The 27,627-nt window shown below is 43.3% G+C and overlaps 1 protein-coding gene across 2 annotated transcripts in view; it reads right to left on the bottom strand.

The window, feature by feature from the left end:
* The window catches only part of CADPS (calcium dependent secretion activator), a 210,316-nt gene that overhangs the window by 68,332 nt on the left and 114,357 nt on the right, over positions 1-27,627 (bottom strand). For both annotated transcript variants that reach the window (XM_034066465.1, XM_034066466.1), the window contains exons 12-16: positions 18,213-18,349; positions 12,874-13,061; positions 2,530-2,631; positions 1,568-1,631; positions 672-795 (exon numbers count right to left, since the gene is read on the bottom strand). In XM_034066465.1, the coding sequence (XP_033922356.1) occupies positions 672-795; positions 1,568-1,631; positions 2,530-2,631; positions 12,874-13,061; positions 18,213-18,349 (615 nt within the window). The remainder of the gene's footprint in view (positions 1-671; positions 796-1,567; positions 1,632-2,529; positions 2,632-12,873; positions 13,062-18,212; positions 18,350-27,627) is intronic.

Raw genomic sequence — 27,627 nt, 5'->3', positions numbered from 1 at the left:
ACATATATCTTCCAGCAAGCTTTAAAATGTCTTTTTGATGGCTACATGTGTCTCTGGTCACTGGTTATTATTCTCCCGTAACTTAAAAGGTCAATAATATCAGCTCTGCCAGATTTAGAGTGACAAGAAAGAAATCTGATGCAATATGGGATCACTGATCAATGACTGCTATGCAAACTGCAATGAGAATGAAACAGTCCCAGAAAAAAGACATTTTAAATTGGCTACAAATGATTAAGCATAGATCAAACAGTTTTTCAGCTTCTTATTTTTCACTTGTTTCCTGAACTCCACTGTCACAAGCAATTAGCTGCACTACACCTTCAGCTGCAAAGATGACATCCCAAGTATTTCTCAATTTGCTTTTTAAAACCACGACATGAGTCTCAGTCCTATACCACTGGCCGAATGCACTAACGATCACATACACACAAAAAGCTAGAGCTCCTTTTAACTGTTTCCTCCCTCTTTTCTATAAAAAGAAACGTTTTGCATAGCTTCCATTCTTAACTGCTTCCGAAGCCAACACCACAGAAAAAAATGATTCAGAATCACATCAGTTTTATTGACAAGTGAATAAATAGCAAATGAGCTTCTTTTAAATAGCTCCCAGCCACAGTTGCCTCCTAGAAACATAACAAAATTGTAATTTCACAAAGAAAGAGCCTTACCTTCAATTTTGGCATACTCTGATAGTCGAGTATAATTGACTAGAGCTGCTTGCTCCAAGCATTTACGGATGACTGTTTTTACCTCCTCTTGAGGGACCGGAGTAACTATGTCTTTCATCAGAACCTTGACACAAGAAAATCTGATTTGTTGTGGCATCGGGCACACAAAACTGTTTTTCTCCAAGCCCAGCACACACATCCACTCCTGCTCAAGTGCTGCGTGGCTCTTGGGATATATGTACAATATGCAGGATCCACTAACAAGGTCACCTTGGCCAGCTTGAGATGTGGGACCTATCCCTGCTGTGTTATTCCCCTTCTATATCTATACCCTATGGCATGCCCTGAAATGTGTGCTTCTGAGTTTTTTAGGGCATGCCATTAAGATCTATCGCAACTTTCCCAATACCAGGCAATGTTATGTCATTCTCTGGCTCTGCTGACTGACTTGGTTTTATGTCTGGGCTTGGTCAAACTGAGTATTAGCAGAGGTGAGAAGGATGCTGGAGCAGCAGGATGGCTGAAATAGGGGTGGAGAGAATAGTGAGCAGGTTTCAGACATCTGTGGGAAACAAGTCTGCCTTGAGAGGGGTATTTCACCAGACAGCAGCCAGGTATTACTTACAAGGGTCTGTGGCAGAGATGCTTGCCAGCAAGATCCTCCATCCTTACCTATGAGCAGACACAGGCTGTGATGCCTTTAGTGGCCAGGCTACACCTACCTCTGAGCTGAAGCACAGAGAGAACAACCCCACCTAAATCCCACATTTCAACATCAAATATCATTATTCAATACTATAATTAATTACACGCCCTATGCAAAACCAACAGTTCCTCAAGCTCTAGATGGAAATATACATCAATACAGGCAGTTTTAACCACTCTCTTATGCTTACCCGTTCCAGCAGCGACAAAGTAGCTTTTAGTGCACCTTCTGGACGGCCAAATGGAAAGCAGTACCTAGAAAAAAAAACACCATGTTAACATCACTGCATGTGAATAAGCCTTTCCAGAGCTATAAAGATGCTTTCCTGAATATGCCCAAGCAATTTTATAGTCCCTCTGCCTGGAATGAGCAGGCTTTCTACAGGGTAACTTTCCAAAAGGGTTTGATGGTGTGGACAATAAGGCAGCAATAATTAATAAGCTGACTGTTCTAGCAGCTTATTAAATCTAGGTGGCACCTGGGGAATTTTTAGATTTCCCAGGAGAGAGTTAAATATCATCTTACTGTAAAAGCGACAAAAATCCCCAACCCAAATCCCCTCTGGCAAGGTACGTTTCCTTCTAGCCAGAGACACGGTGATGTATCAGGCTGCAGGTAACCAGCTGAACCAGGCACCATCCCAGCGAGTGGCAGCTCCCAGGGGCACCCACAGGGACTCTGCATGTGAATGCACATCACACGTCTGTGTGCAAACGTGCACAACCTGCCCAACCTGGCTGGTGTGCTGGGGGCAATTCTGCCCGTTGTCTGGGAGCAGAATCCATCCCTGCAGAAAGCCCTGCCCATCCGAATACTAGGGAGAAGGGAATATAAACGGGTAGTAACTGAGCAGAGAACAGAGGAATAAAAGGATAATGGATATTTCTTCTTGTTCAATTCTAGAAAAAATCCAAGCATCACCATGCCTTAAGGAGCAAGATGGTTTGAAATACCCTGTAAAGGTTATATACTTGAAAGCACTCTCCATTACAAACATACTACAGTGCAAGCTTCACTGCCCTGTGTAGATCTGTGTCACTTTTGCAAAATTCACATATGCATTCAAAACCTGCCTTTTGGCTTTGCTGCTTATAGGAGGGAGCTGGGAGGAAATCAGTCCTCTCGCATTCAGCCTGGGCTCTCTGCCTTTACCTAAAATGTGTGATCTGATTCTCCAGAAGCAAACGGAGCCGCTCCTTGATCTCTTCGAAACGCTCTTTCTCATCAACGGTCACAGTTCCTATCCCGTCGGGCCTGGAGGAGAAATGCCGTGAATGACTCAGACTCCACACCACGCCACCCTGGTAACTCATCCCTGCAGCACACAGCACACTGCCCTTTAGGAAAGGGATGTCACCAAATATGAGATGTGGGACAGAGGATGTGCCACACCAAAACACAGATGGTTGCGGCAGCATCAGTGCTGAGGTATCAAGACCAAACAAATAAATACTTGTCTCAGAGACATAATCTAGATGTGGATTCCCCCCCTCCCTTATTTTTGCCATGATAGGGAAGTCAGAAAACACAGAATCCCCCCTAAATACATCTATATGACAATGCACTCACTGAAGGATAGAGCCCATTGCTGGAAAAATAGGGACTGAATTTCTGCATAAAAAATCAGCTGCCAATTTAATACAATTCACAGTATAGAAGAATTATTGACAACAGGCATATATACAAACAGAGTAAGAAATTCTGTACTCCTTCATAACTGCTGAATCACCCCACTATCGTGATTTTCTTGAAGTGAACCATCTCTGATATATGCTGCAATATGCCTGGAGAGTGACATGCATTTTGTATTTGAAAATACAATGCCATTTTGGTAATTTAATTTCAACTTATAAAAATTAACATATTGATATGATTCACCAAAGCTTTTCTGAGACTATTTACAACACTCTTGTATTTCAGGAGTGCATAGAGGTGTATTGTGACACACAGGTCCTGCTGGCTTGGGGTATTTCCCATCGTTCACAGAGCACAGTGTGAACCCTGCTGAAGCTCTCTCCTGGGGCTGGATGATGCAGTGGTCCCTGTGCTCTTCCACCCCGTACCTCTGTGATGCCAACCCATCCGAGAGCCGAAAGCAGCAATCCCCTCCTTCTCCCCCACACCCACATGGAGAAGCATGCCATGCAGCAGAATTCCAGACGAGAGGAGAGCGCGAGTCTAATCCATACACCAAAGGAATCGGCCAGGCAGACAAACAACAGCACCGCTTCCCATTGCCGGCAAGCAAAGTCTACGGATTTGTGTACTCCTTGGGCAACTCTGCTGGCACAGGCACTCTATAGGTAATGTAAGACATCTTAAAATTGAACAAATGTTCTTACTTAAAGGCCTCCTCCAGCGTTCAGCTTAAGCTGCATAAATCCGCAGTACTGGACTGGTTTGGCTATACAAAAGACTTGGCAAGGGATTACAAAGCTTCTAATGAACCTCCTGTCAGGGGTTAATTGGTTGGCTTTATTTTCCTCTTAAAGAATCAAAGGCCCTAAACTTTAAGGGAAGGAAAAAAAAAAAGCTATAAAAAAATTAAAAGCTACAAAATCTGTATAACCACTTCTCCTTGACCCTGCATTTAGTTAGCTCTTGATATCATAAATACAACCTCTGGTATTCCAACACAGGTGAATAAACCATTAAAACCTTTTGGATAGGAGCTTGCAAACTGTACATGATATTTACTGCAGAATTTTAAAGCTAAATATACCTTAAATAAAACTTGCAACATGGACACAGAAAAGGACTTGAATACCAGGGGATGTATTTAAATTTAAAGAACATTTCATCAGAAATCTTGACTTGACTATTTGCCAAATTCAGTTGTGTATTGAAGAAAAAAAAAAGCAAAAAAAGATTTAGGCTGAAACTTGGATAAAATGTCTCATCTGGGGAACACATTTCATAAACAGTTTTGGAAGTATGGATCTGGTCTCATTAGTACCTAATTAGGATTAGTTATTTTGAAGAAATGAGCAAGCCACAAGAAAACCAAATTAGAGAGCGAGCAAAAATTACTGTCTGAACATACTTAATATATTTTTATTCCAAAGTTCCATAAAATATTTAATATTAAGGCAGAGACGTTCATGCCTCTTGTGATGCTGTGCACCTCACAGTGCCTGGTTTGCTCCCAAGCAGAAAAGCAGATAAGTCAAGGCAGACCACAATAAATGCCATATGTTAAGGAGCAGGGTTGAACTCCCCATTTGACTTTTGGCACTTGGTTCTCCCCCTGTACCCATAGCAGCTCACAGTGTGTCACTAGGTTAATTGTATCAGCACTGACAAATGGGGTCGGAGAAGCTTCCTGCCCTGGAAGTGATTTACTGATGGATTGGAAATGGTCTGAAAGTTATGTTACCCTTTGCTGGGTCAATAACCTCAACTGGAGAGACTTAATGGCAGGATCTGACAGCTTGAGTTGGGGGGAAGCCCTTTCGCATGAATCACAGTTTCTAACTGAATTCAAATGGCTTCAATTTTGCCAGAAATGGTTATTTAATGCTCACCACACCCAAATGGGCTGATGTGACAGCATCAGTTGTGTCCTGGTTGGGCAGCGGTGGCTCTGGAAGTATCACTTTGGAAGCACTGATCCACAGAAAGACAAAAGGTGGGCTCTGGAAAGGGAACCTCTGGACAATGTGGCTCTCACTCAAATCTCAGTGCCCCAGGGGATGCCAGTCCAACCACTGTGGCACATGTAGACCATGAAGGCTCAGCCACCTGGTCTTTGACTTTCTTGGGGCCAGGAGGACATCAAACTCAGTGACGCCAGCCATAATTCCCTCCACGCAGGGCCTACCACACAGTATAAACTCACGCTGCCCTCGTGTATGATGCTACTGTAAACTTGAGACAATCTACAGGTCAGCTGTAGCCATTTTTGGAGCAGCACGGATGTCTGGAAGGGCCTGCCAACCGAGAGCCATCACCACGGCAAGGACTCCCTTTCTCACCCAGCTGTGGACTATATTGCATCTGACATGATGAGCATCTCTTGAATCTACCTTTCAAATTTTCGGCAAACCATTTTCTCACTGTCCTTCACAAAGTTGACATTTTCGGCAGCATGATAGGAAAGATGTCATGTCGGCTGCTTTTCAAGTTGTTGTCACAGTGGTTAGCACCAGTTCTGTCATCTTTGCTTTCCTCACAATCCCCCATCTTGAGCCATGTCACAAATAATAATACTTCCAATGTTTTTGTCAAATTTCAAATACTATAACCCAGCTGCACATCTTCGAATTTACTAGTTATGTTAATCTTTGTTGCTCATCTTCCCAGAAGCTGAAGCATTAGGAACTCATTAATTAGTGACAAATGCAAGATATACATAGAACTGGAAAAACACTACCCAAAACCTTGCACTTAATTTATTAGCTTGATAATTTCAAAAGCTAATTAAATATTCAAGTCAAATATACTTTGAAAATGTAATCTTTTTGAGGGAACATATTTATTTTCCCTTTTGCAAGAACACAAAGGGTAGATAGCTTAGCATCACTATAATTTAAGATTCACTTCTGTGCTCTAGACAATTCCAGTACATGGCTGATGGAGCTGAAAAAAAAATCCCTAGAAGAAGCTCAAGTTGCACCAGCTTGTTCTGATGCTTATCGGAAATTTTGTTTTCAGCAAAGGTCTCCAGCTCATCTTTGATATTTCCTATTTAATCTCATGGACAGAAGCACCGACTCCTCCAGCACGCAGCATTTCTGCAGCAAGGCTAGCTAAAATGCAGCTGCAGAAAATGGATGTTCTCACACGCAACCCATAACCATGACGTTATTACACTGATGGGGAATGAGAGGAGAGCAAAAGGGTGGAAAAAAAAGTTCTGCATGTATATGGTATATACCGCTGCATGAGGGACAAAATGGGTTTAGGTCTATGAGTTCAGGTCAACAAACACCACGAATGTCTCCATCTACGTGGCGACATATCTTCTGATTCTCTATAGCTCCTGCTTACTGAGGTGTATGGCAGAAGTTGTGGGCAGAGAGGGAAGCAGAAGGGCAAAGAAGGCAAGAAAAATAAATAAGGAGATTTTTAATTATAAGTAAACAAGTTTCAGATCACTCCTTCTGCTGCGGATTCACTGTGTTGGCTCTAAACTAGCAAATTCCCACTGTAAATATTTCACATGAAAAGTTTTAAATGCCACTTTCCTAATCCCCCCTTGTTTTTAAGTTTGAAGCCATGAAAACAACGACATCAACAAAGCAGGTGGTGAAATTAAAAAAAGGGTTGCAATTTAAACAGCAAAAAATTATAGTCCTTGCTTAGCTTGGATGGGTTGTGCAAATTCTGGGGTTAATTATAAATTATAATTAGGACCTGTGCTCCTAAGGCCACTGCTTTATTCTACAAGCCCCGCCTCCCCCCCATGCCCTTTTCTAATTATACCCACTGCCCCCAGGGACAGTTATGCTGCTAAAACAAATATATCAAAATGATTTTTTTCTTAACAAAGACTAATATATGAAGCAATAGCACATGCATTTGTATGAAATTATGAATCTATAGTATAGCTACAGTGGGTTAATCTCTTTGACATAAGCTTGTATGAAACACCATGGCGGCTCATAAACGAAAAGACATATCATCTTTTACACCTTTTATGTTTAACTTGTCTACACTTTTTTTTTTCACTAGGGAAAATATTGCTTACACGTAGCAAACAGATCTTTGCACGCACTGTGAGCCCTGGCATGCAGAGCCAAGGGAAAAAAACAATGTCAAAAACTGATGCAAATAATTTGATTTTTTAAGTAACAACTCAAATATAAAACACGTGCTGCCTTCAGCTCCCTTGCTGCTTGCCAGGTGCAGCACATATGAGCTATACAGTAAACATCGATGATTAGTGCCTTGGACGGCATGTGTCAGGATAGGCTTTCAAAGGAGCCCTCGCAGGAAGACTCGCCTGCGTGAAGTCCCACAGCTCACATGGGGACTGGCTCTGGGGATGTAGGCAGGATCACAGCTGCCTGCCTGCTGCCTCCTGCATCTCCCCCCAGTAAATCTTATCTCAAAGAGCCCACCTGTTTAGACCTCTTAGAAAAAAAAAGCTTATTCAGCAAAACATTGATTTTCCCCAACTCCCCTTTTTATGGGAGTTCACACAGTGCAGGAAATGTGGGTTGAAAGCCCTTTGTTGAGCCTGGCTCTCCACCCGCTCGAGATGCTGCAGAGCAAGTGAGCCATTTCATCCCCCCAACTCCTGCCTTCATGTTGCTTGGGCTCTCCTCCACACTGCAGCACGGAGCCAAGTCACGGCTCATTGCTTCTCATGTGCGATCTACACCCCTGACGTAGTGCGGCTGAACCGGATGGTTCCTGAGCACTGCCATCCTACACCCATTGTAATGAATCACGTCAGCTGGCCGCACTGAGCTGGTGATCTGCTGGTGGCTGGCAACCCACTTCCCTTCAGCACAGACACTAGATCCTATCCAACAGACAGCCGTAATGCATGCCGTGTCACCACAGACTTACCATGGGGCTGGTTGGGACATGGAGCCAGCACCTAATGAAAGGTTACAGCATCATGCCCTGCCAGATTTCAACCTTTCCTACTGCAGCGAAGGCTGTGCATCTGAACGAGATGAGGAAACTAAACACGAACTACTGGGGAAGTATATAAAGATACTGTGATAAAGCATTCATATATTTACTACTTCTTCTAAGGGATCAAAAATGTCTTGTTTTTTTTTTTAACTAGCTGTACAGAAATATCTTAGAATCATATGATAGAATAGTTTTGGTGGGAAGGCACCTTAAAGATCATCCAGTTCCAACCCCCAAATCTTGTTTTTATGTGAAACAGATACATAATTAGCATACAATGGAAAAAATTACATATATGCTACACAGACTTTTCAATTCCTCTGGATTTATGACAGTAAGATTATTTTTGCTGGCTTTGAGTAGTAAAAAACTAATGGTAATGCTAGCTAATGAAAGAGCTAATTCTTAAAAACAAGTCTGATGCTGTAAAATACAGCTTGAGCAAGTCATTAATGTACCAGATTGATTAGAATTACAGAATGGTTTGAGTTGGAAGGGATTTTTAAGATCATCCGCTTCCAACCCCCTGCCATGGGCAGGGACACCTTCCACTAGCCCAGGTTGCTCAAAGCCCCATAATTAGACAGTCACTAATTATTAATTAGTAGAGGGTGTTGTAGCTGCTTGGACCTTGGGTAAATAGTCAGTGAACAACCTGCAGAAAATGCTGGTGTTCCATCATTATTAGACTGGAAGAGATTCACTCTGTCACCCTGATTTTGCTAAATTCAATGTCTGCTAATACTTAGCATGCACATGATCAATATTTTAGCCTTACTTTTAAAATTGTGAATAAAAAGCACAGAAAGAATCTTTTTTGGTGCCAAATTTAAAATTTAAAAATGAAGTTATAATATGTCTAAGTCAAAAAAAGGCACAAGCAAAACCAAAGTAACTCCTGAAATCTACTTCTTAGAAAGGGGCACCAAGCACTGCTCAAGGTTTCGGCACTAATTTGGGTGTGGGAAAGCTGAGCTAAACTTTCTGCTCCACACTGCAGACAGGGAAGCAGCGAGGCTCCTCTAACACATCACTTCTCTGCATGGCAAACACTGCTGGCAGTACGGTCATAGATAGCCCTCCAACATGAGAAGAGCAACAAACACGAAAACAGAAGGCAGGGAAAAAACTCGATGGTCACAAAAAACCTTCATAATTCTCCCCCAAATCACAACGTCTTCTCAAAACCACCCCTGCTTCTTGCCTTTGCTAGTTTTTTGGAGGACTACTGATGAAGGAAAGCAACAACCTCAGTACTTCAGCAGTGGTACCAAACGCAGGTATCAGTAATCACTCAGCGTGTGCTGCTGGATGTATGAGTAACACTATGCTTTTCTTAACTGCCACATAGGTAAACACACCAAAAATCACATCATCTTCCATAATGGTAGGACTTTCAAAAGCCACCCAGTGATACCTGGTAGGCAAAACACTGTTATCAATTCACTAGTGAGCACAACAGTGAAAAAGCCTCAAGTTTCTTAGACTTAGTGAAGTGCAAGCACACAGGTAACAGTAAAGCATGCAATATTCAACAGTTTTTGCCTCTTGCTGGTCCCTGCCTTCCTGACAGCTTGCATCTTACCTATTTAGGTGTCTGCAGGTGGTGAAACAATTTACAATTAACTCCATTTTTACTTGGAAAAGGATGACATTAACAAAAAAATTAAGGGGTTTGTCATGCAACCAGCAGTGATTTACAGCCTTGTTTTGGAGAGATTATGTCAGGCTTTCAGGGGTCTGAATAAGCTTCATGAGCCCAAAGGAAGAAGGGGGAGAGACCAAATCCTGACATATAAAGCAACAGGGCTCCAAAGAGTCCCCAGTATCCCTTTTGACCATTTCACCTGATGCGGCCAACAGGGTCAACTCCAAGCTTGGAGGTGCGTTTCCACCAGCATCCATTCTGCTCCTGTCCCATGCTGCTGAGGCAGGAGCTGGACAGGCGAGAAGGCATCATCCCCATGCTGATGCCTGTCATCCTGTCAGCCTTGACCTTCAGGCTGTCCTCAGCATCTGCACTGCAGCCTGCCTGCAGTTCCTCACTGACTGCGAGCGACTGTTGTCTCACTGCCTGACCTTATGCAAACACGATACAAACAGACAGCCCACCTCAGCTCCATCACTGTCTGCTGCTAATACAGGAGATTGATAGCCACATGAAATTATCTCCCTCCTCGACCTTTATTCCTGGGTGGCATATTCTGACTGACAGCCAACCTCTTTCTGGAAAAAGCTAAACCAACCATTTGGGGTTTTGGGGCTGCCTAAAAGTGAAGGAACTTCCTTTTGTAAAGAAAATCAACACCTCCTCAGTTTTGCAAGAAAAATAAGACTTTGATAAACAGAGAAAATGTCTTGTAACTTGAATCATCCCCAGACCTCTGTGCATACCAATAACAACGCAATGCATGGATGCTTCGCTAGAGGATGGGCAGGGGTGCTCTCACCTCAACAAAGTTTGCAAGGAAAGTTTTCAGCTCTTCCAAGAGCTATGTGTTTCCTGGGAAAAGCATGGCCAGCCCTAAGGCAACAAGCAACGCATGGACACAACAGGTGGGAGAAAGGGACATAGCTAAAGTGAACCCCACTTTACACAAGTCATAAGTACCAATAAGGACAACCCGGGTAAATATTGGCTTTCTGTCGGTCTCTGCCAGCCAGCTCGCAAATGCCTGATGCATGTGTCCTAAACAGCTTTCTGAACAGAAATCGTGACTCTCCTGGTCAGATACTCAGACTTACAGTAGACACGAAAGATATGGCATTGTGTTTTCTCTGCAGTCCATTTCCATGACCTCCAGATAGCAGAAGACAGAAAACACATACTGCAGTCTCTGTACCAAACTCTCAGGAGTTATACAGAGTCTGCCTAGGTGAGAAGGCACAACACCACATCCTTACAGATCCAGCACAGAGCTCCCTGTGATCCCCAGCAATAGCAGTGACCAGGAAGGAATATGAACCTTCAGCCTTCTGATGTGAAGTCAACCATCAGCCACAGACAGCTAAGGCATAGCAAAATACCTCATTCCTTTCTCCGAATATCTTTAATGAATTACTCAAACAGCTCACCCGAGGCCAAGCTGCCCCTCAGGCAGTGCCCAGCAGTCCCCCAGCACAGTGTAGCAGCACAGGTGCACCACTGGGGTCCACACACCATGTGGGTTTTAAAGCAAGACATTTTCCTGAGCCCAAAGCTTTCCAGCCCCATAGGAAAGGAATGGTGAGGTGTCACTTTAGCTCACACTGTCAGATATCTCCTGCCACCAACCCTGATAAAGAGAAGCTCCAGCTCTGGATGTGCTGGGTCCTGTGAAGAGGTACAAGGGGTAGCTGTAACCGGCATCCAACCTCCTCTCTGTTATGGGCCACATGGGCTTTGAACCATGTCCTGTTCCCACAACAGCCTCCTGCTGGGTTGAGACCTGCGATGGAAGAGGGGTGATGGGGGCAGCCAGTTTCATCCACCCGGTCCCATCACATGCTGCATGAGCCATCACTTAAACACACGTCTAAAATTCACGACCCTGACCTTTGTGGGGCTTGGGTGCTCAAATGCCATCCAACGCCCAGGAGAGTGCACGATCTGAATGCTGGTGCCACAACACAGGGATGCCAACTTCCCAGTGTGCTCAGTGACAGAGGAGCCCAGTGCCCTCTACAACACACTTCTGTGCACTGCCCGCTTTCACTTACCTTTTCGGCTCTGGATTCGGCTGGGATTTGGAATCTTTCCTTTTTTTGGACTCCTTTTTGGAATCCTTTTTTGTCTCCGCTTCAGCAGCAGAGGCATGAGACACTTTGCCCCCCTCGCCGTCTGCACTTGGCTGTGACCCACCAAGTAATTCTGCCATGTGTTGGCTTGGGGGAGTGATTGAAACACGGGGGGCAAGGCCAGCAGCAAAAGTGAAAGAAACAAGAAGAAAACATGAAAAAACTCAAACCAAAAGGAAAATAAACTGAAACAACTGAAATCAAAGAACAATTGGCAAAGAAGGAACGAACAGGCAAAAGAAAAGTAAGAACTAAAAAAGAAACTAAGGAAGCAAAAACTCGGTTTCCATGACAAGATGTATGAAAGTAACTGCAAAAGCAAGCAGCAGCCTTGCAATGTGAAACCTGGGCAATGTGTGTCATAATTCAGGATGGTATTTACCAGAGGGTTTATGAAAACATGTAATTATTTTATAACATTCCTTTCTTCGGCAGCATATGCAGGACAGATAGTGATATCTCAAAGTGTATAATACAACTTAACAGGAAAATAGCAGAAAAAGAAGCTGCAATAGATGCTACAGCTGTCAACAAAGCAAATAGAAAAGGAAAAAGCACAGCTCCAGTTCCTTCCATCAAAGGTTTGTCACATTTGAGAGAAAGGGATGAAACTGAAATTGCTTTGCAACAGAGCAAGATAAAACCTTCAGTTATGTCTAAGCAATTGCCAAACTGACGTCACACACACTTTAAATGAGACACGGGTGCCCCAAGGGCTTAAAGCCCTTCTGAACACTGAAGTTTGATACTGCTGAAAATTTCACTGCTGCAACTTGTCAGATCTTCTCCCACAGCAATTAAATCAGCACAGTGTATCATTTACTTCTATTTATTCAACCCGTGGCAGTCACACGCACTTCAACTCCATTGTGTCCAGAACTGCATCTAGCAGGTGCCTGCGTAAGAAAGTTAAAACCCCTCATTTCTGGAATCCTCTACGTGCATTTTTATTGCTTACATTAAACAAGCAACGAAACAAACAAACAAACCGACTATGCCACTAGAAGTGCTGCTGCCAAACATCCATGGTGAAAACAAATTGGGGACTGTTGTGCATTATCCAAGGAAACCTGTATTTGACAAAGTCATCCTTTGCTGGCAGGGAGCTGCTAGCCAAGAAGGATTCCTTACCTGTTGCCATGAACATGTGATGCACAAAAGGCAAAGCTGTAGTGAAGTAAGGTGGGGTCAATCATAGCTCCGTTTTCTGCGCGCTCTAGCAAATCTCTGAGGTAGCAGAGATGTCTGTGACAGCCTCTCACTCCATTACGTGCACAATACTCATCTAGCACAAAGACCTGGCCAGGACTAAACCAGCCCTGTTTAGAAATAAAGAGACTTGATTTTAAATATAAGTTATTAAATACAAAGGCTATCAGATTTGGACGTGTAGTGGTCAACTGTTCTAATAAAAGAAACAGAAACCTAAGGCTACATTAAGGAAAAAGGAGAGAGGTCACTTAAACAACACAGTCTGTACATCATCACCCAAACACAGCATAAACTCAGAGCAACTGTTAACAGAAACATATTATGCTACCATTAAAGGGAATTGCCATTTAAAATGCTGGAAAGTTAGGCCAGTTCATATCAGTACCTAGCAAAAAAAGAAAAAATAAAGGGAGAAAAAGCTTACACCTTTAAGAGATGACAAAGATATAGTTATTTAAACAGTGTGAAACAGTAGTATCATTTCAGGGACAGGATTGTACATTTGGCCAGGAACAAGAAGAGTGATCTGTGGGAGAGCATGGAGGATTGCACTGAACAATGGCTTCTCTTGCATCTGGCAGGTAAAGATGTCCTGCAGACAGAGGAAGGCAGCTCCACAGTATCAGAGAGGGACGCTTCCCACCGTCCTTACTGCACAGCACCGGTGACACGCTCCACCATTGCCCACCTCCTTGGCATCGAAGCAAGGGGAAGCTCTGCTCACGGGCAGGGTTTCTTTACATATCCAGAAACCTCAGACTATTTCTGTGTGTCAGTCCTGAGGGCCTGGTGACACATGGCTTGTGGTGCAATGTCCGGGCTCCCGAGGAGGATGCCTTTCCCGAAGAGGGGATGGCTCTGATGAACATCCCGGGACAGCTGAAGCGGAGCGCGCCTCTGCCTTCAGGAAAGGCGCTAGTGAGAACAAGAATAATCTTGTAGATTGCATTTCAAAATGCTGCAAAACCATCAATATTTACATGGGAATTTGGGTGCTAAACAATTGCTAAGACGCAGCTCTGGAATGCATCAAGCTGCAAAATCTTTCATCGTTTAATTGAAAAGTTCCTGCAGCGGGCGGGAGAGTAGTTGAGGCAGAGCACTGCCCCTATAGGCAACTTCTTTGCCACCCCATCTGTTACCCCAAATGCTACATCTTAGAAACAACACTGCTGTGAAAGATTAAAATATATTTTCTACCACTCAGATGACACCAAATCTTTTCTAGATGCCAAAATAGCTGCTTTGAAAAGAGTTGAAGAAATATCAATTAAGAGCTCAAAGACATAGAGAAGGATTTGCTCATCCTTATTGGGCCAACTCCAAAACAGATTGAGAAAAGAATTAAAATAATGAGGGAAAAATGATAGATATAGGGAGTAGCTACAGTGCTGGGATCACTAGAAGTGCACGTTTCAAAATGAAGACACAGAACAATGCAGATGGGATGGCACTCTGGAAGGCTATTTTTTTGGGAGGGTATATTTGCCTCCACCGCTTTTAACGGTATTTTTGTTTGCTTTTTTTGGTTGGTGGAATTATGCTTGACTCCAGATTTCTTTTCATTGCCTGTTTGTTACATCCTTGGACTGTCTCTTCACCTTGCCTGTCTTCACACAAACCTTTGGCGATTAGACTTGGTAAAAACATAGAAATGCCATGATTGCTCTGCAATAGAATGATGTGTGTATTTGGTTACAGGGGTACAAATGCAGTTAAAATGGTTATATTCACCTAATACATACAAAGGACTCAGTCATCCCTAAGGGGGTGAAATCTTGGCCCTACTGAGATCAGCGGAAAGGCTGGCACTAACTTCACTACAGGCGAAGGAAGCAGGAAGCAGCAATCCGGAGCACCCCACATTGCTCCTCTGCATTGGGATTTGAAGTGCTGGTCCTCAGACAGACAGAAGGGATGGGGACAAACACGCAAGACTGCTGCCATGGCTAAGTGAGGGGAAGTGTGAGCAGAAGCTCAGAGGTTCAGTGATAAGCCTCATACCTCGTTAGAGCACAGGCAAGCAGACTGTGGGTGCAGAGATCCAGAGCTCAGGAAGACCAGGTGGTTGTCTTTTGCATGGCAGAGGTAGGAAATATAAAACCTGCTGCTGAATGGGGCTCCAAAGGAGCAGTAAATGCTGCTTCCCACAGCCCAGAAAAAAACCCTAAGGTTTGATGAAAGGCGATATTCAGACAAATCCCCCAGATCTTCAGGCAGATCCTGGCTCTTGATTAAGATTTGCCTGGCGCAACCAGCTGACAACCAGCCAGTCTGGCAAACGCAGCTGATAGTGATAACACACCGGGTGTCGCTCCCCAGTGCAGCTAAGGTGTGTGTAGCTCAGCGTGGTCTCCCAGATGGTCTTCAGTGGGATGAGGAAACCTGGAGGGGGCAATGGAAGGGAGGCTGCAGAGCACAGGGAGCTCGACTGATGGTGTTCAAGAAGCTGAACTACACTGAAAAGGGGGCACATGTCCCAGGCACCAGCAGAGAGTGCAACAGGAGTTTTGGACCTGGGTAGAGCCATGCTTGCTCAGCGTTGGGGAAACACTGGCAATTCTAACGACAAATGCAGCTCCTGCTTTTTCACTTTTCAATACCTGAATTTTCCCATTTACCATAGGAAAACCAAAACAATTTCATTCTGGTGGTGGTCTTTATGGACTTTAGAACCTGACTCCTTTGCATCATCTTGGCTAGGCTGGGCACTCTGGAAGATGACCTTTCCTCTGCACGTGCCATGCTGTATTACCCAAATCCCATGATGATGACACATCACGGGCAATACAGCTCCAGCAGGAACCTGGCTGTGTGAGTGGGATGCCAGCAGTGGGTTGGGAATTGTTAGGAAGAGCTGAAGGGCAGTCTCAGAAACAACACGTGTCCAAGTGAAAAGAATGAAGACCCACAAGTGTGTGGGGTCCGTAACAAGCTGGAAGGGCTGCACACTCTTCCCAAATGTCCAGGAAGAGCTGTCAGTGTGACTGTTTTACCAGTTTGTGGATGATGGGCAGCATCCCTTGGCAAGCTCTGCAAACAATGCTCTTCCTCTTCCCCAGCACAGTGCTCTCTGGCTGGAAACAGCACTTCTGCCATACCTGAGATGCATCAGCAGCCTGTCTGTTTTCATTGGGATGCCTGGCTCAGCCAGTGAGTGGGCTTGTAATAATGTTGTTTAACCTGGTTCCGTGGGAAGGAGGTGATGGTGAGTTATCCTCTGTGTCAGGATAAGCCACTGTGCCTGGGTAAGTCTTCCCTGGCACCTCCATGTTCATGTTTGCAAGCAAGAAGAGGTGTGACAAGGTAAAACTCTGTGAGACCTTGCATGGGAATGTCCTGTAGGGAGAATAACAATAGCCCAGCAGCACACACAGTGGACAGAGCAGGCTTACCATGGGTTCACAGCTCACCCAGGCAAGCCAGCATAGTGGTATCACCAACATCCAAAAGACACAGTAAGAGCAATGGGAGCTCTCTGCAGTTGAACTCAAATTTTGAGGTCTGTCTGATTTTTTTTTATGCCATAATCAGGACAAACCCATAGTAAAATATGTATACAAGCATGTGAAATCCAAGTGTAGTTGAACACAGGCCATTCTTCTCTTCTTTATAACACTCTGCAATGGGTGATTTGAAAGAAGATGGTTAATTGGCGATGCTCCGCTTGAAGAGGCACAAATCTTGGTGCTGAGGGGAGCTCCAGCACTCCGGAGGCTTCCAGCAGGCGCCTAAACATCTCGATAACAAACAGAAGCTTGGCTGGTGGGTTTCTTGAAGAGAAACATTGTTAATCATTTTCAGTGATGGCCTTGCACCTCTCCATGGATTTAATTCAATGGCCACTCTCATCAGGCCCGAGACTGCACAGAGACAAACCAGCTGCAAGCCAACCTGTCACACATGCATGGATGGGGATGGTCTTCCTAGGGTCAGCCATGCGTGGGGAGCAGAAGCTGCATGCCAAATTCACTGCCTGCCCGAGCAAAGACCTCAATGGAACTGGTGAGAAACCTGCTGCAGGTCTGACAATGTTCCCATCAAGCCTACTCGTACCACTTGGGTATCTGCTATTAAAGTGCACACTGCAGCCTTCTCCCATCCCATCCTTACCTCAGGGGATGTCCACAACCGCTCCTCCTAGCCCTGCCTCTCATCAGGAAGGTGATAACTCACTACTGCTAATGGCACTTACTGGATCTCAGCCTTTCTGAGGAGATCAGCCCACGGTGGAGCTGGATATGAAGGACAGGATTTGAGACTGACAGCCTCATCACCACTGCTCAGCTGTGTTCCCAGGTCACTGCTTTTAACAGCAAGCCACTCAAGAGCCCCAGCTTCAGGGGCTGCACAGCTGGCAGATGATGAAGTCTACCGGCATACGGTGGTCCTTCTGCTGAAGGAGCCCATGAAGACACCCCAGCACGGAGGTTTCTGTGCAACACTAGGAGGGCAGCATGTCAAGATCTGTCCCATGCCACATTCAGGACAGGACCTCTATTTCAGTACCCTCTAGAAAGGCTTCATCCCATTGTTTTCTCAAAAACTAAGAGCCTCTTCATCCTCCTCACTCATGTTGTATTATAGGTTATTTGTCATGTAAACCCTCACAGTATCTAAGAGCCCCCAAGCACTGCACCCCAGCCAAAGACTACAAGCTGTCCTGGAACATCTCAGTGCCACTGTCCTATAGGCCACATTACACAGCAGTGGGTTGAGAGCTGCAACCTGTGCTCATGAGAATAATCAGGATGGGCATGCGACTACGTGAGTGTGGCCAGGCTGCAGCATCACTGCAGTTATCTACCTAGTTTCATCTATTACCTGCTTGGGATCCCTGCTTATAAAGAGACACAAAGCTGGGCCACAGTCATTCCTGGTGGGACTCCATGGACATGAAAGGTGGTACCAGACTGTCATCTTTCCCCTGTTCTTTCATCCAGAAGACTCTGGAAGGCATTGTAGGAGGCTGCAAAACACTGCTCTCTACTTCACATCCCCACACTGGAGTTAGTACTTTGCAGGAAGAAACAGTTTAAGCATTGCAAACAGAAATGATAGAGACAGTGCAACTGGAGAAGAACAGCAGTCAGTTCACTGCAGGTAGCCTCTCAAAAGAAAATACCTCTGGGCCAAATTCAAACCTGGTCTTAACGGAAGTAAATCTTCCAGCAACAGGGGGATTAGCCCCCCACTCGCACTAGCTTTGACTTTGCTGCTTGATGTTTATATCACTAGAGACCAAAGAATATACTTGCCAGACAAGAATAGGAATCATTAAGTCTGTGGTCCAAAGTGAGGCGCTGAACCATCTCAAAGAGTGAAGCGTGGTCAAAGTTACAGGGATTGGAAGAGATAAATTCATCCATGCCATGCTTTTGAGCTCTATCTGCATCTGTTCGTTTATACATATAGAGAAAGACACCATTTAGAAAGATATAAGACATTTTAGTTGACAAATAACAACAGAAAAAAATATACAGTATGAAGCATGAAAGCTAAATCCTCTTCCCTACATTGGCATTAACTTCTCTCTTTGCAGGCTACACAGTACACTTTTCACCTCCCATTGTCAACTTGCATCAGTTATGGACTATCTTGTCGCATTTAGGCAAAAAATTTTAGAATTAAATTGTCAACTGCTCATTATAGCACATTTACTCTGTCCTTCAAACCAGAGCATAAACCCAAGAACTTACCCTGCATCTTACAATATGCTACGAGTTAACAGAATTTTTGCTCACAGAAGTAAATTAGCTCCTATTTAGAGAGTTGTGGTTAATTATAATAGATTCTGCCATTCTAATGAAATTGCAGCTGTAGCATTTTCCTCTACATTTACTAGGTTTTCTAGGTATCAGACCAGTTATGTTGTTCTTTATCCAAATGTCAATGTTTGTCTCCCCACGGCAATTTTTCCTTCCCCTAATATCAACTTTAAATGCTACCTCACCGAAATCAAAAGATGCTCTTTTAAGCATCGTTAAGAAGTTAAATTGATATGTAGCTTGTTGTCACTGAGGCAGTAACCCAGAGCTGCCAGTCATCCCTACAGAGGGACTGCATTTCCTCTGCCTGGATTACGAGCTGCCATTTTTGGGTGAATTAACAGCCTCAACGTATTCACACTTCTCTGCTTTGGGTGACGTTTACGGGCACTAACTCCTAGGGGCTAATTAATTAATCTCAACATGGTTAACTAAAAATACACTGAATTCAGCAGTTGAAATGAAGCCGCCAAGCCGGCCTGGGTGCGGCCAGCCGGGACCCTGCTGGGAGCAGGCTTTGTTCTACTAGCGGCCAGGGAATTAAAGGACACCTTTCACTCGGTTTTGTCCGTGCTCAGCTTCCTACTATATGGGTTCTTGCCAAATCCTCTACAAAGAAAATAGGATTTAAATCCTTCCCCTGTTTATAGCCTCCTAGGGGAACTGGGTGGCCTTGGAACAATGCGGCTGAAAGGACACAAAAATGCAGTTTTCCTGCAATAGCAGTATATGGTAACTGTATTTGTTTTAAAACAAAATCCCTCTTTACCAGAGAAAAACAACAAAAAACCTTAATTTAAAAAGAAAATAAATAAAAAATAAAAATAGCTTTAAATGACAGTGAGACAGTGTTCTATTAGATGTGTTTTACTATTTAACATTAAGCTATGAAGGATGGCATGTCTTCCTAAATACCTCGTTCATGTCTGCGCTCTCGGATACTACTGATCACTGGAAGCAATCTTTACATTATCTGTATAGTCTGTCGTTAGCTATATACAAGCTATATAAATAACATCACCCACTAGAAAAAAAATCAGACAAATTAAAACATGTAACATTTCAATTAGCTGCTAGCAGTACTTAATTCAGCAGTAGCTGGCAATTTTCCTTATTAAAACCCTGCTGAATAAACACTGATCTTTTTTTCCTGTAGCTGGGTTAATATTTGAGGGTCTGTTCCCCTGTTTTGCTCCATGCATTGGGACCTGCTGCCTTCCTCTCCAGTCCTAAATCCTCCCCTCTGCTTCCATGGATAGGTCCATGCATTCAGCATGGGAATGAAAAGCTGCTGATGGTGCCAAACGATGCGGCAGCACAAGGACTGGCTCAGGGGACAGGGACACCCATCACCTCCCCAGCCCCTTTTCAGCATCCTTGAGTGTGGGGTGTGAAGCCCACCCAGCCTTGAGTCTCACAGCATGGACCAGCTTCTGCCTGTTTTGACAGCTTTCTGCCCCATCATCTCTGTCCCTTTGGGCCAAGATCAATGTGACTGCCTTCACTCCCAAAGAGTTTATCTATACTGGTTTTGATTCCATCCCTAGTGTCCACAAAATGTTTTAACAGTTATTATCAAACTATTTTTAATGGCTTGCTGCTCTGCCCAGCTCCTTGGAGTTGACTGCAAGCTGACAAATTGGCTGGAGGCCTTCATTTGCCAGCTTCACTCAGAGATTTTATTACTTTTCAATTAGGAGCCCTGATACACTGTCAATCCTCCTGCTCAGCCAAAGCTGCTCCAAGAGCTGAGTAAATCAGCTGGAAATTTGAAGAGTCCTCTAGCCCTTTAGCTGGTGAACTTTTTTGAGCATATGTGCTAGAAAGCATATTTGAAATGGATACTTTTACTCCAGACTAATCAGCTTTTCCCCACTTTATGTTCTCTGAGCAAAGGTAGGTACAGAGCAGACCTTAGGTTGGTGTGAACCAGCTGAGGCTCTGCTTGCTTCCATGAAGATGAGGGTTGGTCCTGGGCTTTTTAAGATCTCCCTGCCCAAGGCAGGGGCACAGACAGCTCCCTGCCAAGCGTGACAACAGACACAGTGATTAAACAGCCTTCAGGACTGTCCATAATCAGGGGCCATTTTAGTTGCATTAATCACTATAAAACCACATCTTACTGACCAACCCTGCTCAAAAGCCCATCTACCCCAAATCTCCCCACCTCAGTACAACCACATGAAAAGAGAGGCTTCAGACACAGCACTGCATGCACTCAAGTGACCAAAACATACGAGCTGCACAACTTCTGCCTGGTCAGTGGTTTAAAACATGGTTTTCTGACCAGCCACAGCTCTCCTTGCAGCAGTCCATCACCATAGTTCTTGCATGGTCAAACCATTTTGTACTGGGAGAGCTGGATGGATGCAGATCACCCACTCAGGGGATAAAGCTGGCGTGGTGAGAACTGGAGATGTCATTCAAGAACGGTAACACACACATGTATTTCTTTTACATGGAATATCTGCTTTGAGCCAGATGCTTGAAATGCTTAAGAATAACTAGGAGCAGGTTAAAAAGGACAATCCTAAACTCACTTTACAATTAGAAAATTACACCCTATGCAACCTGCAATTTATTATTGCATTTTGATTTTTCCAAAAGACTTGCTATAAGAAAATTGAAATTTTGGAATCCATTTACAGGAAATCAAATTACACCAAAGGCAAGAAACTTCCTAGGGAATAAGAAAATAAAATGAAGGATCTAACTATATCATTACTCTGTTCCTGAGAGCTAATCTGTGATTTATAATAATGATAACATCTGCATATGAAACAAATTTTATGCATAATCTACCCTCTTCCAAAATGGCCTGGACAGTTTGAATGAGATTTTAAACAAAGTACAAAATGAGAATGGCCAATACTCACACTCCAAACTGTACAGCTAATGTGTAAGTACTTTAACTGTTTCAGTCAAATACAGGTGCTTTTATGACCCTACTCTGTTGTTCTAACAAGAAAGGAGAAACTAAAGAAAGAAAGATATAAGATGCTCCAGTAATTTACAATCCCTTCCCAAGGTGCCGTGCCAAGCTCGCTGGAGCTTCTTTGTTCAGGGCCCCAGACAAAATGCTGCTGCAGGCCCACAGAAGTTATCTTACATATTTAGACAAGCTGCACACAACTGCAGCTGAAAGGTGTTTGATGGTGGTCTTGGAAGGAAAGGAGGCTGCCAGCGAGGCTAACGGGCAGCACAGGCTCCATAAGCCTTTCTTCTGGAAAACTGCAGACTCTGCCCTTTCATATTACACGTGGTCACCTACATTATGGTCTTTTCTTCAGTACTGCTGGGTTTATTTTGTTCATTTTTATGCAGTTTGCATTTTATTACTGCAGTAACCAGTCCCCTGTCACACACACGCTCCCTACAAGCATCTGAAATCAGAGTCGTAAATATCTGCAAGTGTCAGGAACACAAAGATTTCAACAACAATAATGAAAACCAAAGGACTGTCCCACTATTTGGTCCTCTGAGGGCTGTATTTCTCTTGATCTGTTATTTACAGAGGAAGAGACAAAACCGTCAAATCTCCCAGTCTTTTCTTTCTTAAATGCATTTCCTTGCCCTCTGCATTTCTTTTGCTCCAGCAATAATTTTGGCAGAATTTGCTCTAAGAGCAGTGAATTTAATAGCAGGGGACAAGCTCCATAAAAGAATTCTTGTTATAAAAGGCTTTAGGTAGCCATTTTATTGTAAGAATTTCTTTCTCCAGATTTATTTCTTTTTGCTAATGAGTGACTTTGATTTAGTACCAAAGGCATTTGAACATCCAGGAAATTGTACAACACGTTTGCTTATTAAAAACAACACCCCTAAAAAAACCCCAACAAACAAAAAAAAACCCAGACAACTGTAAATTAAAAGGTGACTTTGTATCTTACTCATCTGGAAAATGTGTGCTTGTCATATCTGCTTGACATTACAAGAATGAAGATGTGGTTTGGACAGTAACAAACAATGACACTAGTCAACCTCATCAGGAGACATGAAATAAAGGAATGACAATGATTGATGGCAGCTATTCATTTACAGATATTTCTAGAAAACTCTTCACTGGCCTCGCTGGGCAAAGCAGAAGTTTTCCAGCCTTGTCCATCATGCTCACTGCATCAGCTCTGCGCTCCCCTCCTGCTATCCCTGTTTCAGCAGAGCTAACGGGCACACCGGGGCTGCCTCTCCTTAAAGAAGTATATAGGGGAAGCACCTAGAAACCTCATGTTCTTTGGCCGTGTGGGGTGAGAGGCTTTACTAGCAAATACCAGTGTTCTAGAGGGGGGAAACAACCCAAACCCTTAGCAGGACTTTAAATGCCAGGTTGTTGATTGTGCGTGAGCTGCTGGCAGTGCCGGCTGGTGACTTACCAAGTCCCCTCCTCGCCGTGCACTGTGGCATTGCCACCTCTGCAAAGTGATGTGGCTGTCTCGGTGTGTGTGACTGGGGCTCTGCAATCCTCCTCCCTGCTATGAGCCGCGGCAGCGGGCTGAACTCGCCTCTCAGCTGGATAGCTAAAAGCCCTTCTTTTTTTTTCCCCTTCATATTATTATTCCACATTAGAAGACAGCTCTAAATTTAATTGGCTGTTTATTCCTGTGTTTTATGGCTTTTCCCCTGCTGCAAACAAATTATTTTCTGTTCGAGTTACAATTCTAATAAACGATTATGACTGTTCCTGTAAATCACCAGACACACTAAACACTGAATTGAAATCTAAGTTATCTGGTTAGTAGTTAAAAGAATATGAATTGGTAGTATGCACTTACATATTTCCTTGTGTGGCAAGTTAAAAGCACAGTTTTAGAACAGCTATTTATAATAAAAAACATTGTTTCACAGCATCTTTATAACTATTTAAAATATTTTGAATTGAATGACTGCAGAAACCTGTGAATTTAGAGTCCCATGCTTCTTAAAGCACGTAGAAGTGATTTACAGGATAGCTTTACATTCATGCAAGTTATGTGAGAACTGAATTAACATTTTAATTCTGCATTCCTGCAATGAAGCATCTGCAAGTTGACAATACAGAAGACACAGCAGCGTTCTCATGATATCTCTAACTATCTAAAGAAATAAAAGTAAAGCAATTAAAGCACAAAACTAAGAATCTAATAGGATAGCAATGCATTGTAGTGCAAATACATGTAATGTTGCCAGACCCAAGTTCATTCATTCATTCACTCTTTCTTTCTTTCTTTCAAAGTGGCAAAAATCTGTATTTTCAACAAATTGAACTTTTTTTTGTTATGGTTTTGGTGCTTTTTGGTGGTAAAGTCTGATAAGAATCCTCTTTGGAAATCCAAACATTTAGAAAACAAAAAAAACAAAAAAGAAAGAAAAAAGAAAGTGTCTGCTGAGAAGGAATTCTGCCTGCTACCCAGGGGATAGTTATACACACACGCACGTACTCACACACAAATAAAAAAGGGAAGAAAAAAAGAAACAAAAGGAGGAAGAAGAAACAAAAAGAAGTCTTGTTTGATGGCCAGGAGGGATGACACCGCCTGTTCCTTCTCATAATTGCATTCAGATACTCCGGATACATATTTGCCAGCTCTCATGACCCACTGATGCTATTCCCTCCTAAGGAAAGCAGGCACTCACCAGGTATTAGAGAAACAGCTTTTAACACCAATAACGGATTTGTACCAGGTGTTTTTAAGGCTGAACAAAGGCTAAGGAGAAGCTCTTTTACAGCATCAGTTTGGGCTTTTATCTTTTTCAAAGTGGGTTTTCCAGTGGGAAAAGGTAAAATAATAATTCCCCTAGGTTATTCTTTAACAAGCATTGCTTTGATTAGTGATTGAGATCCACACAAAAACATTAATTTATGATCATTTAGGGAACAGCAGCACCCCTCTGTGTATTTAAATTGGAGAGGGTCAGTACCTCCAAACCTGACCCAGAGTGCTGCCGTTTGCTGCTGAGATTATCCCCTGCTGAGTTTAGGGGAAAAAGAGCTATCAAACCTCGATGGCTCAGACTTGTTTTCACAAGGTATGTGCAGAGGGGTTTTTGGGGGGGCTCCTGTGGAGTCCTGCACCTCATCTAGGTCTCTCCGGGTCTCCTGCCCTACCTTTCTGTGCTTTGAGGTGTGCATGGTTAAGCCCCACATGCTGGTGCACTGCACCAAGCTAATCATTGGCACGGAGAGAAAGGATATTGTCAGAGTGCAAAATGATTTGTTTTCAGGCAGGAAGCAGTCAACTAGATGTAAATTCCATGAAACAAAAGAAGGTATTATTGACAGTTTTATTGTGATGTTAATTAATATTTACATCTTGGAATGAAAAATAGAAATGTTAATGATTGGCTTTACTAAGAGGATCACTTGATGCCAATGTGAAAGCCAGGGAGAGAAGGCAATTATGCAAACATCACATGCATCCCAATTTCAGTATGGAAACTTACATTTCAAACCTCAATTCAGGAAAATAACATGGAAAGTTTGTACTACAAAATCTAAACATGAGAAAGATTTAAGAGAAAGAAAAAAAAAAAGCACATTGCATACGTCAGATAATCTACTCTGATTATCTGAGCTGTGCTAGCTACAGGGAAGCACTTACCCTTGAGTCCAGCTAGAAGTTAGCAGGGTAAGAAGGAACAAACCAGAATAACATAAAGACTAGCAACAAGGCTCAGGAAAGCAGACAGGAGCCCTAACCTAGCAGCTAAATATTTGGGTTCAAGCAAAGAATGAAAAAGAGAAATAAAAGAAACTTAAAAGAAAATCAAACCAACCAACAAAATAAAAACCACTTACAGCTGAAAAAATTCTTAAGCAGCTCAATAAACCTCGCTACGTATTATGGGGGAACAAATCATTACACATTCTCAAAACAACCAACTCTTTGTATATGGTGTGCTTAACAGTTATTAAATATAAACAAGACATTAAGAAATGAAATATAGCCACAAGTGAAACGTAAAACAAGTACAGACCAATCCTTCATGTGGAAAAGAAAGGGGTTTAAACGAAACCAGAACAGAACATTGAAGCATGTTTGGGAATTTTGCTGGATGCATCACTAACACAGAATGAACAAAGACTGGTGCTTTCAGACAAGTAACCACTTTTATGAAGCTTAAATATTGCCAAAGGTGTAATATGCATTGGCAGCATTATTGACTATAATACTGTGCATGATTCCAACAGTAAACAAGAACAGTTTTGGGTTTTTGCTTTGATAATGCGAACACTGGAGAACAGCACAGCTTTGCGTGAATGGAGTTGCTCTTTTAAATTGTAGCAAAACAAAAAAAAAGCAATACTTTTCACTCTAACAGGTATTGTTCACCCACATAAAAGGAATTGTAGAGTCATACAAAAATCAATGAATAGCAGGATCTATTTTGTTTTTCAGTACTTAAACTGCAAATAAAACAAACTCCACCCTGGTTCGGAGCTGTCTGTTCACTTCCAGGTCAAATGCTGCTATCAGGATCAGAATTTGAGTGCTGCTCAAAGTTGGTATTTACTGAGTCAAAAGAGGTGGGAATCAAATAAATTCACTATTTCTCCCAACAGCAAAATATGTTCTTCTTGAGTTTCTGTTTAACAGACAGCTCCACCATGGGAGCGGAGGGCTGGTTTTTCTATGCATGTGCATGCATGTGCCATATCGGACTGTTACAACATTAAAGCTAGAACAACAGTTACTCGTCAAATGGCCTAACATTTACTTCTTTGCACATCCTCATTCACCACAGCCTCTAATAAGCACAAAAAACATGACAAGTATAAAGATAAATGTACAAGAATAAAACGTCTCATGAAAGTCCTTACCTTTCTGCAGGCAAAAAAAAAACCCCAAACCCACAAAACCTCAAAGCAAAAAAAAAACAAAACCAAAAAACAAGCAAACTCCCCCCCCAGTAACAAACCAAAACCCTTTAAAAAATGCAATACTTGATATGTTCAAATTTCAAGACTGAAGGAGCTGAGATATGTATTTGTGCACTTAAGACTCCCGACAAGCCATCATGTGTGGTATGCATGACTCACTTCTCCTTCTGATTCTTTAACTGCTGTGCCCAATGACTTTTGCAACGAGCATTGCCACATACAAACATACAAATATGGAAAATGAGTAGCCTTTGCTGTTGAGATGAAGGTGTGCTATAGCATGCTGCCCTCCTCTTCTTCTAGTTGAAGGTCCTGTGCAGAGAGCTGTCAGAGGGATCTACATCCATGGGAGGAGGAGGAAGGAAGACCAAGGACAAAACACCCTAGCCCAGAAGATGCTGAACTAGCAAGTCATCATCAGACTGATGAGCTGACTGGTTTCCCCCTTCCAGGCTTTGGCACAACTCAACCAGGAGGGTTTCCTGGTGCTTGAAGTAAAAAGGAGAGCCTGAAGCTCTCCAGCTTATGTGGGTGGAGAGAGGGTGGTGGCATAAAAAAAGCCAAATGATACAGATTTGGAAGTGGCATTGGCATGAGAATAAGTGAAACTCACTGACCAACTCAGATGCCTTAGAGGGACCAGGGAGTGAAATCTCTGCTGTTTCCACCAGAAGCAAGGATAAGGGATCCCTGCTTTCTGGCAGGCAAGTGAGATGGAAAAAAAAGGTCAAACCTGTGGCATTTCTCCAGCTCTGAGCACAGCCAGGCTGATGCTGTCTGCAGGACCATGAGCACTGGAAGTGCTGGGCGGGAGTTAGATACAGAGAGGACTCCTGGGCTCAGCCACTGACTTTGTTGCTCCCTGGCAAATTGACCAGGACAAGCCAGCTGCCCCTTCTCCATCCCAGGTAACCTAAGCAAGTGCGTAAGCTCTCCTCATGCACACAGTGCTTGGCTGGGCATGGGGACAACACACCTGAAGGTCCATGGCCTCAGGCATCCCATTTCCCTCCCCAGACTCCTGGCACACTTTGCTACAGCTGCTGCCAG

Source organism: Melopsittacus undulatus, chromosome 9 (assembly GCF_012275295.1).
Source record: "Melopsittacus undulatus isolate bMelUnd1 chromosome 9, bMelUnd1.mat.Z, whole genome shotgun sequence".
In the NCBI taxonomy this organism is placed as follows: Eukaryota; Metazoa; Chordata; class Aves; order Psittaciformes; family Psittaculidae; genus Melopsittacus; species Melopsittacus undulatus.
The sequence above is the reverse complement of the archived record's forward strand: the minus strand, read 5'-3'. Positions and strand labels throughout refer to the sequence as shown.